Raw genomic sequence first — 12,484 nt, 5'->3', positions numbered from 1 at the left:
TAGAATGACATGCTTGTAATTTTAATGTATAAAGAAAAATGCTCTGTTGCTATTTGGTACAAACCTGAACTAAGAACATTTTGTCTTATTAGGAACAAAAGGAAGACGTTTGTTTTAGGATAATGTCTCTTGTTTCAAGCAAATGGAAAAAAAACTGTAATTAATTCAAACCAGCAAAACTATCTAAATTTGACTTAAGATATCTTGGAATAAGATTGATATGTCTGGATACAGAATAAAATCCCTTTCTAAGCTTGTCTTTTTTTGCAGTGTAAATAAATAAAGTTGAACCAGTCACCTCTCTCTCTCTCTCTCTCTCTCTCTCTCTCTCTCTGCTCCCTGCTCTCTCTCTGATGAAGCCACAGAGGAAAAAGATGTATTGTTGATGTGTCACTCTGCTGTCGGTCCCGCAGGCCAAAGCAGCCGACCTGCAGGCGGTGGAGCGGCTGCTGGAGGACCGGACTCTCTCTGCGCTCACATACAGACGCTGGAGACTCTGCAACCTGCTGCTGCTGCAGGAGATGCACCGGCGCAGGGGGGCAGCAGGGGGCGCTGCAGGGCTGCAGGTCCGGGACCAGGATGAGACCGAGACCGAGACCGAGGCCGGTCTGCCAGACCAGCGGGAGGGACCGGCACCGGTTTAACCGACCAGCAGGAGAGACTGGGGGACTGGGACTGAGAGAGAGGTTTGGGACTGTGAGCGAGGCACGGACACCGCAGGGTTGTGGGTTCGATTCCCTCTGGAGTCACCCGTGTCAGAAATGTCTGTTTTCACATTGAGCAGATATGATGTTCAGACTTTCACAGAGCAGAGAAAATACGAGTTTCACCCTCTGGTTTCCATGAAATAGTCTGATCCGCTGAATTTACCCGGAAGCTCTGATCTGATTTCACTGATTTCTGTTAAATCTGCTTCAGTCAGATGAAGAGAAACTTAACAACAACAATAATAATAATAATAATAATAATAATAATAATAAACTTTATTTGTACAGCACTTTTCAAAACAAAGCTTTACAGAAAAAAGTCAAATCAACATCAACAATCAAGCAGAGAGACAGAGAAGAAGAAACAAGTTTGTAAAACATCAATAAAGAGATAAAAGGAGAGAGAACAGAATAAGACAGGAGGAATAAAACAGATAAAACAGATAAAACAGATAAAATATGGAAAGAGCTGCAAGCATTTTTTTTTTTTTTTACCATTAAAGCTGCCCTGCATTGAAATTTTAGTGTGATTAATAAGTTGATATTTAGTAAATCGTTAGGTCTTATAGTGCAGAATTTTCTAGATTTTGTTCAATAATATCTGTACTCATGCTAAGTCTGTGAACAGCTTTTAATCATGAAAATTGATTTCAACGCTCCCAGCCTTTGGTATGACTTTGGTATTGGATCGAAATTGAAATCTATTCTAAACTTCTCACAATACTGTAAACCAAAAAAAAAAAATCAATATTCCAGCACACACCAGGATACTAGGATCGACACTAATTTATGAACAGATTACATTAAAAACAAAAAGGAGTGAACTACGTGTTTCACATGTTGCTTCATCAGAGTCGCTCTGTGCTCGATTGCCATCAGGTGTGTCTTTAAATAATCAGGTGCTGATTAGAGAATCCAACAGGTTCACATTCCCTGATGTAAAAGCACTTAAAAAGTCAACAATAATAGGCAATAGCAAATATAATTCTACCGTACAAAATTAGATATAAATAAAACATTTCCATAAGATAATGAGATACAATTAATGTTAGAGTACAAAATACATAGTCTGGCTATTTCATCTCTAATACTACAGAAGATATAGACCCAGAATGCATACATTTCCATAAGATAGAGTGCAAAGTAATATATCAAAAATAATAGAAAAAAGTAGAAAATTATATATAAGCTTGAGGAAAGAGGGTACTATACAAAATACATAATACATTTCACCATTCTCACAATACTATTAGCATCTCCTTGTAAATCTGGATAAAGTATTTCACAAAGTGGGTTCAGCCTCTAAACTTCCTGTAGAGAAGCTGCTCCAGCATCCAGCTGCTGCCCATCAGACCAACTCCATCTGTGTGTGTGTGTGTGTGTGTGTGTGTGTGTGTGTGTGTGTGTGTGACAGAAAGTGAAGCTGCAGACGACTTGCTGCCATCTGTCGCTCTGCTTTTGTTGTCGGACACAAAGCCTGAAGCGGCTCCTGCTCTGCTGAGAGAGAATCAAACAACACAGACGGACAGTTTTGACTTTCTGACTCCGTTCCACCGCTGGGGATCGACTTGAACCCTGAAGGAGAGTCAGAGGCAGAGGCAGAGACAGAGGCTCCGTGTGTGTGTGTTTATTAATCTGATGATACACAGATGACGTTTTAGGGCACATATGAGGCAAAACTTGTCAGCAACGGGCAATGAGTATGAGCAACTGGGGACTGGGCAATGGAAACTGACAGATTAGACAGTTGAGTGAAAATGGTGCATCTCTGTCATCTTGGCCTCCTGTTCTCTACTGAAAATGTAATAATTTTATCAAGGTTTCCACTGGGATTTCATAACGTGTATAACAGGTTTATGGGTGGCTCTGTTTTTTTTTTTTTTTTTTTACAAAAATGAATCATCTAAATGTGTTTTACCTTTTTGCTGATATTGTCGGACTTAATGTTCACCTGTTCACCGAGACAGATAAAAAAAAAAAAAAGAGTTATTTTTCATTTCATGGCGTCTTTAAAAAGCTTTTTCAACCAACAGGTTCATCACAGAATGCTTTGCGGACAAAAGGACTTAAAATGTCACCACCTGTTGTACTGTATAGAAGGTGACATCATCACCTGGCACCAAAGATCAGCCAATAGCAGATGGCAATTGCAATAGCACGCTTTTAAGCATTAGATGGCAGCAAACCCACAAAAGTCGTCTAGGGTTTAGTTCCTCTTTAAATGACCTTAACTTTCTGTTTCATTCAGAAATACCTGAATACATTGAAGCAAATCTGTCTTTTGAAGCTTAAATGTGTCTGAAGGATAATATGACTCGTAAATATCAGCAGCTTCCTGAACGGTAGAGAGTGAAACAGAGTGAACAGAGATTTCTGCATTCAGACACACAGGAGCAGGCCGAGGCTGAAGGCCCTTCTGCCACACCAAGGTCCCTTCAAAAATCTGGCAGTTTGTTTTTCCTTGCTTATCTGCACAAAACACACATGGGAAAATATAATGTGAGACTTTATTACTAATCTGTAACGTGTTCTGATAAATTCGGCATGTTTATAATCCTCCAAACAGCTTGAATTTTAACGGACTTTATGGACTGTATGTTCCAAAAATCCACAGACAGCAGAATCGTGGTGATGTCAGGATCCTGATCACAGCAAGCGTCCATCAAATAAAAAAAAAAAAATGGTCTAACTGATGATTGTTGTTGGTTGTGAAACAGTCCGACCTGCCTATCATGCTGATGATGGTCTCGCTCTACTGGTCTCTGGTCTCTGGAGAGTTGTTGTCATGACAACGCTGAAAGATAGAGGCCAGCATTGAACCAGAAATTAAACATCTAGACCCTTTAAATTAATTAGTTTCTCTGCTGTCCTCGGGCGTCAGGAGGACAGTTTGTCGTTTCACAGCCTGCAGGACAAACACTCAGCTGAAGATACACAAGTAAAGTGAGTTAAGCAGAGGAACAACATGTTATCTGGTTATGTGTGGAGTGTCTGAGTGTCACACTGAGGTCAAACACTGTCAACCAGCAGAGAGAAAACACTCAGTGTGATCAGGATGGTGAAGGAAAAGACTCATATTGACAATAACTTTGATTGATTGAATTAGGGCTGCAACTAACGATTATTTTCATGATTAATCGATTAGTTGTTTGGTCTGTAAAATGTCAGAAAATGGTGAAAAAAAATGTGGATCAGTGTTTCCCAAAGCCCAAGATGACGTCCTCAAATGTCTTGTTTTGTCCACAACCCAAAGATATTCAGTTTACTGTCATAGAGGAGGAAAGAAACCAGAAAATATTCACATTTAAGAAGCTGGAATCAGAGAATTTTGACTTATTTTTCTTAAAAAAATTACTCAAACCGATTAATCGATTATCAAAATAGTTGGCGATTAATTTAATAGTTGACAACTAATCGATTAATCGTTGCAGCTCTAGATTGAATTGGAATGATCATTATTTTAAGCTGCACTGGGCTACATGTTTATGTCAAAATGACAAAAAAGGAAATTTCTCCCTCACAGAAACATCACATGCAATATAAGATACAGAACCAAACACAAACCGGCTCAAGTTCAGTTCCAGATCAAATTATTATTTAATCAATATAATGAAACCTAATGAGTGAAACAAATTCTCAGCTGAGATCAAATAAAATACTGAAATCTCACCTAAATATCCAAACAGGAAAAAATACACCAAAAATAATAAGTGATAATTACAAACCATACAATAAATTAATAAAATTATATAAAATTTGAAGTCTAAATCAGGAAGCGAGGCTGCAACAGAGAAAAACTGATCCACCTAAAGAGGATTTTATTCAGGTTTCTGTTGGTGTGTCAGTCCAGAAAATCTCCCCCAGGGTTTCACTGATTTTCTCTTCATTTACTGTCTGAAAGCCTCTGAGGATCCAACAGGATTTAACATAATAACATTATTTTATTCTAACAGGATCGATGGGCAGCCTCGTTCTGCCTCAGGGCCCGAAGCAAGACGGGAAATCTAATCGTTTTACATTTACAAATTATGAGAAAATGAACCGCACAAAGGCTCACAGGGGGATCAAACACATGAATAAACAGAATCCCCTTCCTCCTGCGTCCGGGCCGGTCCGGTCTGCCGGTCCAGCAGCAGCGGGACGCCGGTTCAGAGGATCAGAGCAGACTGAAGGTTTCCCCAGGAGGCAGGAAGGGCTTTTCCTTCATCGCGTTTCCTCCACTTCATGTATAAGAGATGAGCTTTAAAGGTTCAGTGTCACATCAGGCTGCCTTCATCTGTTCATCCTGTACTGATCCTCACAACACATCTGCAGTCTGTGTGTAGAAGCTGGTGATACACAGGCAAATTTTAATGGGCAAATTTTGGTCTAAATTTGCTGCCACTGGGCAATGAGTATGAGCAACTGGGCAATGGGCAATGGTAATTGACAATTTGACAGTTGCAGTAGTGGAAGAAGTATTCAGATCTTTGACTTAAGTAAAAGTAGAAATACCACAGTGTAAGGGTCCTGCATTCAAAATCTTACTTAAGTCAAAGAACAAAAGTATTAGCATCAAAATATACTTAAAGTAGCAAAAGTAAAAGTAGTCATTATGCAGAATGGCCCATTTCAGAATCATATAAATCATGTTATTGGACTATAATTATTGATGCATTAATGTGTTCATCACTTTAATGTTGCAACTGCTAAAGGTGGAGCTAATTTTAATTACTTTATATACTGCTGGGTAGCTTAACCTATAAAAATATATCATAATTTATTAGTTGATTTATAATTTGTATTAATAATCTAAATCTGCAAAGTAACTAGTAACTAAAGCTGTCAAATAAAGGTAGTGGAGTAAAAAGTACAATATTTCCCTCTGAAATGTAGTGGAGTAGAAGTATAAAGTAGCATGAAATGGAAATACTCAAGTAAAGTACAAGTACCTCAAAATTGTACTTAAGTACAATACTTGAGTAAATGCACTTAGTTACCTTCCACCACTGGACAGTTGTTTGGTCTCATCTTTTCTACGGAAAATGTAGTAATTTAAACATTTTCTCAAGATTATCTGCTGCAATTTCATAACATGTATTATAGGCTAGCTAGCTAGCTAACAACTAGCTAGTTGGTAATGTTCTGGCCTATAAAAAGAATCTCAGCTGTTATTTGCTAGTTGTGGTTACTATTTTGTAGCAGTTTCACCATTTTGAAAATATTTTAGGCTGAGGACAGATCACCTGACCAGTTTCTTGTCTCTGATTGGTTGATGTTGAAACCACTCTCTGATCAAGCTTGGCTAGATTTTAAACTGATACAAATTTTGCCCCAAATTTTGCCCTGAAAAGTCGCCTGTGCATCAAAACCTTGAGACATCGTAGTTTTTGTTGTTCTTTAAAGAAGTCGACCCTTCATGCATTTATTACCTCCGCCATGGAGGTTATGTTTTCGGTGCCGTTTTTCTGTTTGTCTGTTAGCAGGATTACGGAAAAACTACTGGCCCGATTTTCATGAATCTTGGTGGAAGGGTGTAGCACGGGCCGAGGAAGAACCCATTACATTTTGGAGCGGATCCGGATCCGACTCACGAACAAGCAATAACAGCACGAACCTTGGCGGAGGTCTGCGCTCTCCCACTGCCCTTCTACTTCTGCATGTAGTAAGTTAGTCCTGCAGAAAATACTTCCTTGAACACAGTATTCAGTGGAGCCAAATCAGTAGAGAATATTCCCTCACTCAGCTAGTTAGCAGAGCGTTCTTTGTAACTTTGGGAAAGAGAAGAGCAGCAGTTCAGCAAACATGCAGTAAAACATGACTTCTACTTCTCCATCTGTAAGATTAGAGGATTTGCATTCAGAAAAGTAAAAAAACTGAAAGAGAGAAGAATAAAAAAGAAGAAATTCAATCTGTGTGTGAGACAAAGAAACTCATTGAGGTTGATATTGAGGTTTGTTGATGACAAAGCGCTGAACCTCTGAAACACTATTATCACTGAACAGTATGGATTTTATTTTAAGAGGTGATTCCACTTCTACCATGTGATACGAGTGTGTGCTGAATGATGAAACAAGTTGCTCTAACTGTTTTTAAGCTGCAAAAACAAACTGCCTAAATGAGGACATTCAAGTTTTTCTATTCTATTCTATTCAAGAGAAACTCAGAGACTCAGGCAGGACGCTGCAGCTCCCAACTGTCAGGCCGAAGCTCCAGCTGGCACCACAGCCTGGAAAAAAAAAAAAAAAAAAGGTTCGAAGACAGCTTTCCGGGAAGAGCTCTCACTCGTGTGCTTTCATGTCAGATCCTGGACCGAACCACGAAGCCGTGACACGAGGAAGAAGAAGAAGAAGAAGAAGAAGAAGAAGAAGAACACTGCTGTTGTTGTTTTGGCTCGGGGGCGGCGGGGGCGGTGTCAGTTCCGACCTCGACAAGGCTGCTTGGCGGTTTGGTTGCAGAACGTAAACCGCAGACTCGGCGGGAAAACGGTGTGGCGCTGCCGTCCGAGCGAGCGAGCGAGCGGCGTCCGGCCAGACTTTACGTCACAGAGAGAGAGAGAGAGAGAGAGAGAGAGAGAGAGAGAGGAAGAGGCCGAAGAGGCGTTCAGACGCTTCGCCACACAGGAACAAAAGAGCGACGTTTTATCACGAGTCCTGAGACAGAGACAGAGGAGGAGAAACCACTGAGGTCTCTGAAACACACGAACACGTGAATCCCCGGAGAGACAAGAGGCAGAGACAGATGGCAGAGGAAATAGGAAGTGACAAGACCACACACACACACACACACACACATGCTGCGTGTGGTGGCAGTTTTTTAAAGTTAGATCCTGGTTTTCAGCAGGCGGCAGCTACAGGCGTCGTCTCACTTTCAGTTTGATGTTTTATTTCTACTGGCTGCTGGTTTCAATTCAGTACAATAAAGTACTTTTCCTGAATAATGTCAATAATCACCACATGATCACCAAAGTGACACACAAGGGGAGCGTATCTATGTTCCCCAGATTTATATGGCACATAATGGGAACAACCCTAACCCTAACCCTAACTAACCATCGAATACAGAGCTGGGGAACATCTTTTTCAGGTTCCCATTATGTGCTATATAGAGCTGGGGAACATAGGACCCTGGGAACATAGGACCTTGGGAACATAGGACCCTGGGAGAGCACATATGTAGAACTGGGGAACATAGGACCCTTTGTCATGTTCCCATAATGTGCCATATAAATCTGGGGAACATAGGACCCTGGGAACATATAGGAATGACCCCCATACAAGTATTGTTAGAATTTAAAGGTCCCATATCCTCCACTGTCCAGAGTTTTATTTTGTGTCTTTCTGTCCATTCAAAGCTGTGTGTGTGGTGTCATGAACCAAAAACACTCTCCATCCATTTCTCCACGTTCATTTTCCAGCATCTCTCTGAGCCTTACCAAGAACAGGCCGTTTCTGTCGCCGTGTCTTTAAGGCTCATTAATATTAACGACCCCCTCCGTTCCTATCGGCTAACCGTTTCCAGAGTGAAACGTGAGACGCCGCGGACCGGCGGCTACAGGTAGGGAAAACTCTCCGGTAATAATCAGAGTTGAGGTTTCAATTCATGAATGAACTCATCAGTTCCAGTTCAGCTGAGGAATTTGAAAAAAAAAATTCCTGTCGTTCTGATTCAATTCACTTTCTGTCTCCTTACAGCTGGGAAACTTTCACACTCACACTGCAGGATCTGGACTGACATGAATTCTCACTTCAGTTCCTGAATGACGTGAGTTTGACCGCGGGATCATTTGTGTGTAGTCACCACATAATAACCGGGGCTAATGCTTGTGCTAACTTGGTTCATAGTAAAGTACGACCGATAGCTGGAATAAAGTAACAGACACATATTTTCAGAACTTACCAGGTAGTCCTCACTGACTTCCTCACTGACTTTTCTCCAAGCTCTCTCCTTTTTGTTACCGTCTCTGTATGCCAGGAGACTCGTGTCATACAGCTCGGCTACTATTAGCATATCCTCCATTTTGTGATTCAACTGTTCGGGGTGAACACACCTTTAAACTCTGCTGGGACCGATCCTGTCTGACTCGTCTTCAGTCTGTTGGACTGAGATCAAACCACATTGAGATCAGCTTCTGTAGTTAGCAGATTACATGTTCCTGACTTCACTTGTTGTTGTTGTTGTGGTGAGGAGTTTCTTGCTCTGAGCCTCATCATCAACACACTGCAGGGATCTGAGACAGAGATCTGATATTTGACAGATGGAATATATGAAATAACCTCTGGAAAACTATACTGTGTTTTTGTCATTTTTTCCCTGAATTCTGTAATTTTAGACAATTTTATTTTTTTATATACAGTATTTTCTGAAATATTTTATTTTTGACAACACTGTTATTCTCTAAGAGTAGCTGAATTTTTTCAATTTTTTCTTTTTTTTTTATTCTTTTATTTTATTGAAAGCTATTGATCTCCAAGAGTACTTTTTTGGCATCTATTTGTCATCTCTATAATTTTCCTATAATATTACTATATAGACTATTTTCCTATATAGTGTGTCTGCTGTACCCAATAGTGAGTTTTTAGTGATCCTATTGTACTATGGCAGTTTTGTCTCCTTTCTGTGATGTTCAATAGTGAGTTTTTAGTGATCTTATTGTACTTTATGGCAGTTTTGTCTCCTTTCTGTGATGTTCAATAGTGAGTTTTTAAATCCAGTGGTGTCACTATAATATTCCTATAATATTCCTGTGGTATTCCTGTTGGCTCTTGGTGTTTTGTGGTGATATCTGTGCAGTTTTCTTCTAAATTTTTTTGCCTGATTGCCCTGTTGAGTCCAGCAGCGGTCTGCTGGCAGGCTGCAGGTCGTTACATAACATGAGCTGAACTGTCAGCTGCCACATGTAGAGGAAATTCAAAATTCAAAACAAATATAACGGTGTGAACATGGAGCGACACAAGTTCTAATGACGTAAGATCAGTAGAACTTGATTTGTGGAAATAATCGAATTTCCGCCTCAAGCTGCAGCTTCATAATAAAGATGAATAAGACTCAGCAGTTTATTTTAAAGCTGAGGTCAGATGGTGAAGGTGAGATAGGAACCACATGGACTTCTTCTGCAACGGCACAATGGGATTTCCTTTTTTTTGTAGCTACAGAAATAAGATAGAGAAATGGACTAGATGGAATAGATGAGAAGAGCCAGGGTTTTGTTCTGTAATGTGGCTCTGGATGCATTTGTTCTGTGTAAATTATAAATATCACAAACAGCACAGATTCACTTGTTTCATTGATGTATACAGCATGAAATCTCTCTGTTTCTGTCTCTCTCTCTCTCTCTCTTTCTTCAGTGTCTATTAATGGATATCCTATTAACCCCCCCACACACACACACTCTGGCCTATAGGCTCCTGTTGTGTCTTTGTTGTGTCTTTGTTGTGGAGTGTGTGTGTGTGTTGAGTGTGTGTGTGTGTGTGTGTGGTTTGGGTAAAAAGCAGACACTAAAGGCCCAGTGGAGTCCTGCAGAGTTCAAGGCCTTCAACTCCCACACACACACACACACACACACACACACACACAGAGCTGGATGTGTGTGTGTGTGTGTGCTGACATTATAATTCCAGCATCGATGCGTGACTCTGCAGCTGTGTGTGTGTGTGTGTGTGTGTGTGTGTGTGTGTGTGTGTGTGTGTTGCTGGATGACAGACTGAGCTCCATGAGTAAATAAGCTGCTGAATGAAGCTTCTGCACAAATATTGTTTCTCTGTGTGTCAGTCAGTCAGGTGAATTTACCTTGATCCAGGTGGGGACTCGAGTCACATGACTTGCACGTGAGTCACTGTTTAAATAGCTTGAGACTTGACTTGACTTGACTTGGGTTCTGGTGACTTGGGACTTGACTCTGACTTGTACTCTGATGACTTGAAAAGGTTTCTAAAGTCTTGACTTGAGATCTTGTGTTTGTGTAAATGACTCAGATTGAAAGTGATGAGATTTGTTCCAGCAGACGACTGAATTTAAATTCTGTTTTCTGAATTTGTATGGAATGATTGAATTTATTGAAGTTGAAACTGATTATAGAAATCAAACTCATGATGCTCTTACCAAGTTTTTATCCTATTAAAACCATATTGCATTGAAAAGTCCTAGATATTTAGTTTTCTTTAAGATATTATATTGATACTGGACTCTTGATTTGTTCTGACTTGACTTGCTGTTCTACATTTTGACTTGGAACTTGACTTTAATGACATGGACTTGACTTGGTAATGTACATTTGGACTTGAGACTTGACTTGGGACTTGTACCTCAAGACTTGTTGACTTGGTCACACCTCTGCTGTAACCTGATTATTCCCAGTTAGTGGGTTATTAGTGAGCATGCTCAGTGTGTCACTTGACTTGTTGTTCTACATTTAGACTTGAGACTTGACATTAATGATATGGACTTGACTTGGTAATCTAAGTTTAGACTTGAGAGTTGTGCCTCAAGACTTGAGACTTGAGACTTGGGGCAAAGTTGACTTGGTCACACCTCTGCCTCAATCCCATCTGAGGACCCAGTGTGTAGAACCAGTAGAATCCTCTTCTATTCTAAACATCTACTTGTCTGGTAAAACAGTGAAAGTTGCTGCTGGACATAAAAAAAAGTTTCCTTCTCTGACAATCAAAGAAGAAAAAACGGTCTAAACTCACAGAAATAATGATCTCGTCTCGTTCAGGAAGGCTTTACCGCTGAAGTGTTTTCACTCTGCATGTTTTTCATACTCCTGATTGAAACAAGAATTTAAAGTCAAGTAGGAAAAACTGTAAATAAATGAAGCTTGGACATTTATTTATTTTTTTTGCCCAGAAACGCCTCACACAGAAAACCTGCAGCAGCGTGTTTGTTTTGGGCCGGACGCTTTTCAGCTGGAAGTGCTGCGGTTCAGCAGGTACCAGGCACGGCAGGAGCAATTAACACACACACACACACACACACACACACTCACACACACTCATGTTTTGACTGCATTTAACTCCAGACCAAATAAATATTATTCTGAAACCTGAAGCTAACTGCTGAGGTTTTCTGTGAACTCGCTGCCTCGCTGGTTTCCATGTTGTCGGGTCAGAATGTTTTCTGGATGGAGACGATGTTGCTGCTCTGTGTCCCAAAGTTCAGACCTACTGGATCAATATTTTCAAGATACTTCAAATCCAGTTAGAACCAGACCCACTCATTGTTACTCTAGGAGTATCTGATGATGCTATAAAATTAACCAACGCCCAGCAATGTTTCCTATCCTATAGTCTCATCATTGCAAGGAAGAAGCCCCCACTTACAAACACACTCCATTTAGAAAGAATAAGGCACACTCTTTTGGACAAGCTCCCATATTTTGACAAGGTGTGGTCACCTCTCACTCATTATCTTACACTCGTGAACTGAAATTGGCATTTTCCCTGGGGGGGGGGGGAGTCAGGGATAGAGTTCAGGGATTAGGTTGGCAGAGAGTGTTTTATTTATTTCTATTTCTCTTGCATTTTGCATTTTGTTATATGTATTATGTACATTTGTTCAAAGAAAACGAAAAAGAGCATATTCTGGTCAAATTGCATGTATATTTGTGTGGCTGTATGTGCTCATGTTTATGTATATATGTCAACATGCTCAAATAAAAAAACATTTGATAGAGACGATGTTGCTGTTCCTCTTGTAGCTGAACTGTATGTGAATGATGCTCACGCTGTTTTCTGTCTGGGCTTACAAGCTGAATTTCCCTCCGGATGATAAATGTTCTCGTATCTTTTCATAAGTGT

General features: G+C 40.2%; 1 protein-coding gene across 1 annotated transcript in view; it reads left to right on the top strand.

Moving 5' to 3' along the window:
- LOC139655267 (interactor protein for cytohesin exchange factors 1-like) overlaps nucleotides 1–2,820 on the top strand; it is a 15,171-nt gene extending 12,351 nt beyond the window's left edge. The window contains exon 9 of the mRNA XM_071532621.1: nucleotides 414–2,820. Within this exon, the coding sequence (XP_071388722.1) occupies nucleotides 414–644 (231 nt within the window). The 3' untranslated portion in view covers nucleotides 645–2,820. The remainder of the gene's footprint in view (nucleotides 1–413) is intronic.
- Nucleotides 2,821–12,484: the final 9,664 nt, after the last annotated feature.

Source organism: Centroberyx affinis, unplaced genomic scaffold, assembly GCF_046629955.1.
Source record: "Centroberyx affinis isolate AG114_WGS23_722 - 3 ecotype Tasmania unplaced genomic scaffold, CSIRO-AGI_Caff_v1 ptg002223l_1, whole genome shotgun sequence".
NCBI classification, from domain to species: Eukaryota; Metazoa; Chordata; class Actinopteri; order Beryciformes; family Berycidae; genus Centroberyx; species Centroberyx affinis.
This window is presented reverse-complemented; position numbering and strand designations above follow the sequence as displayed.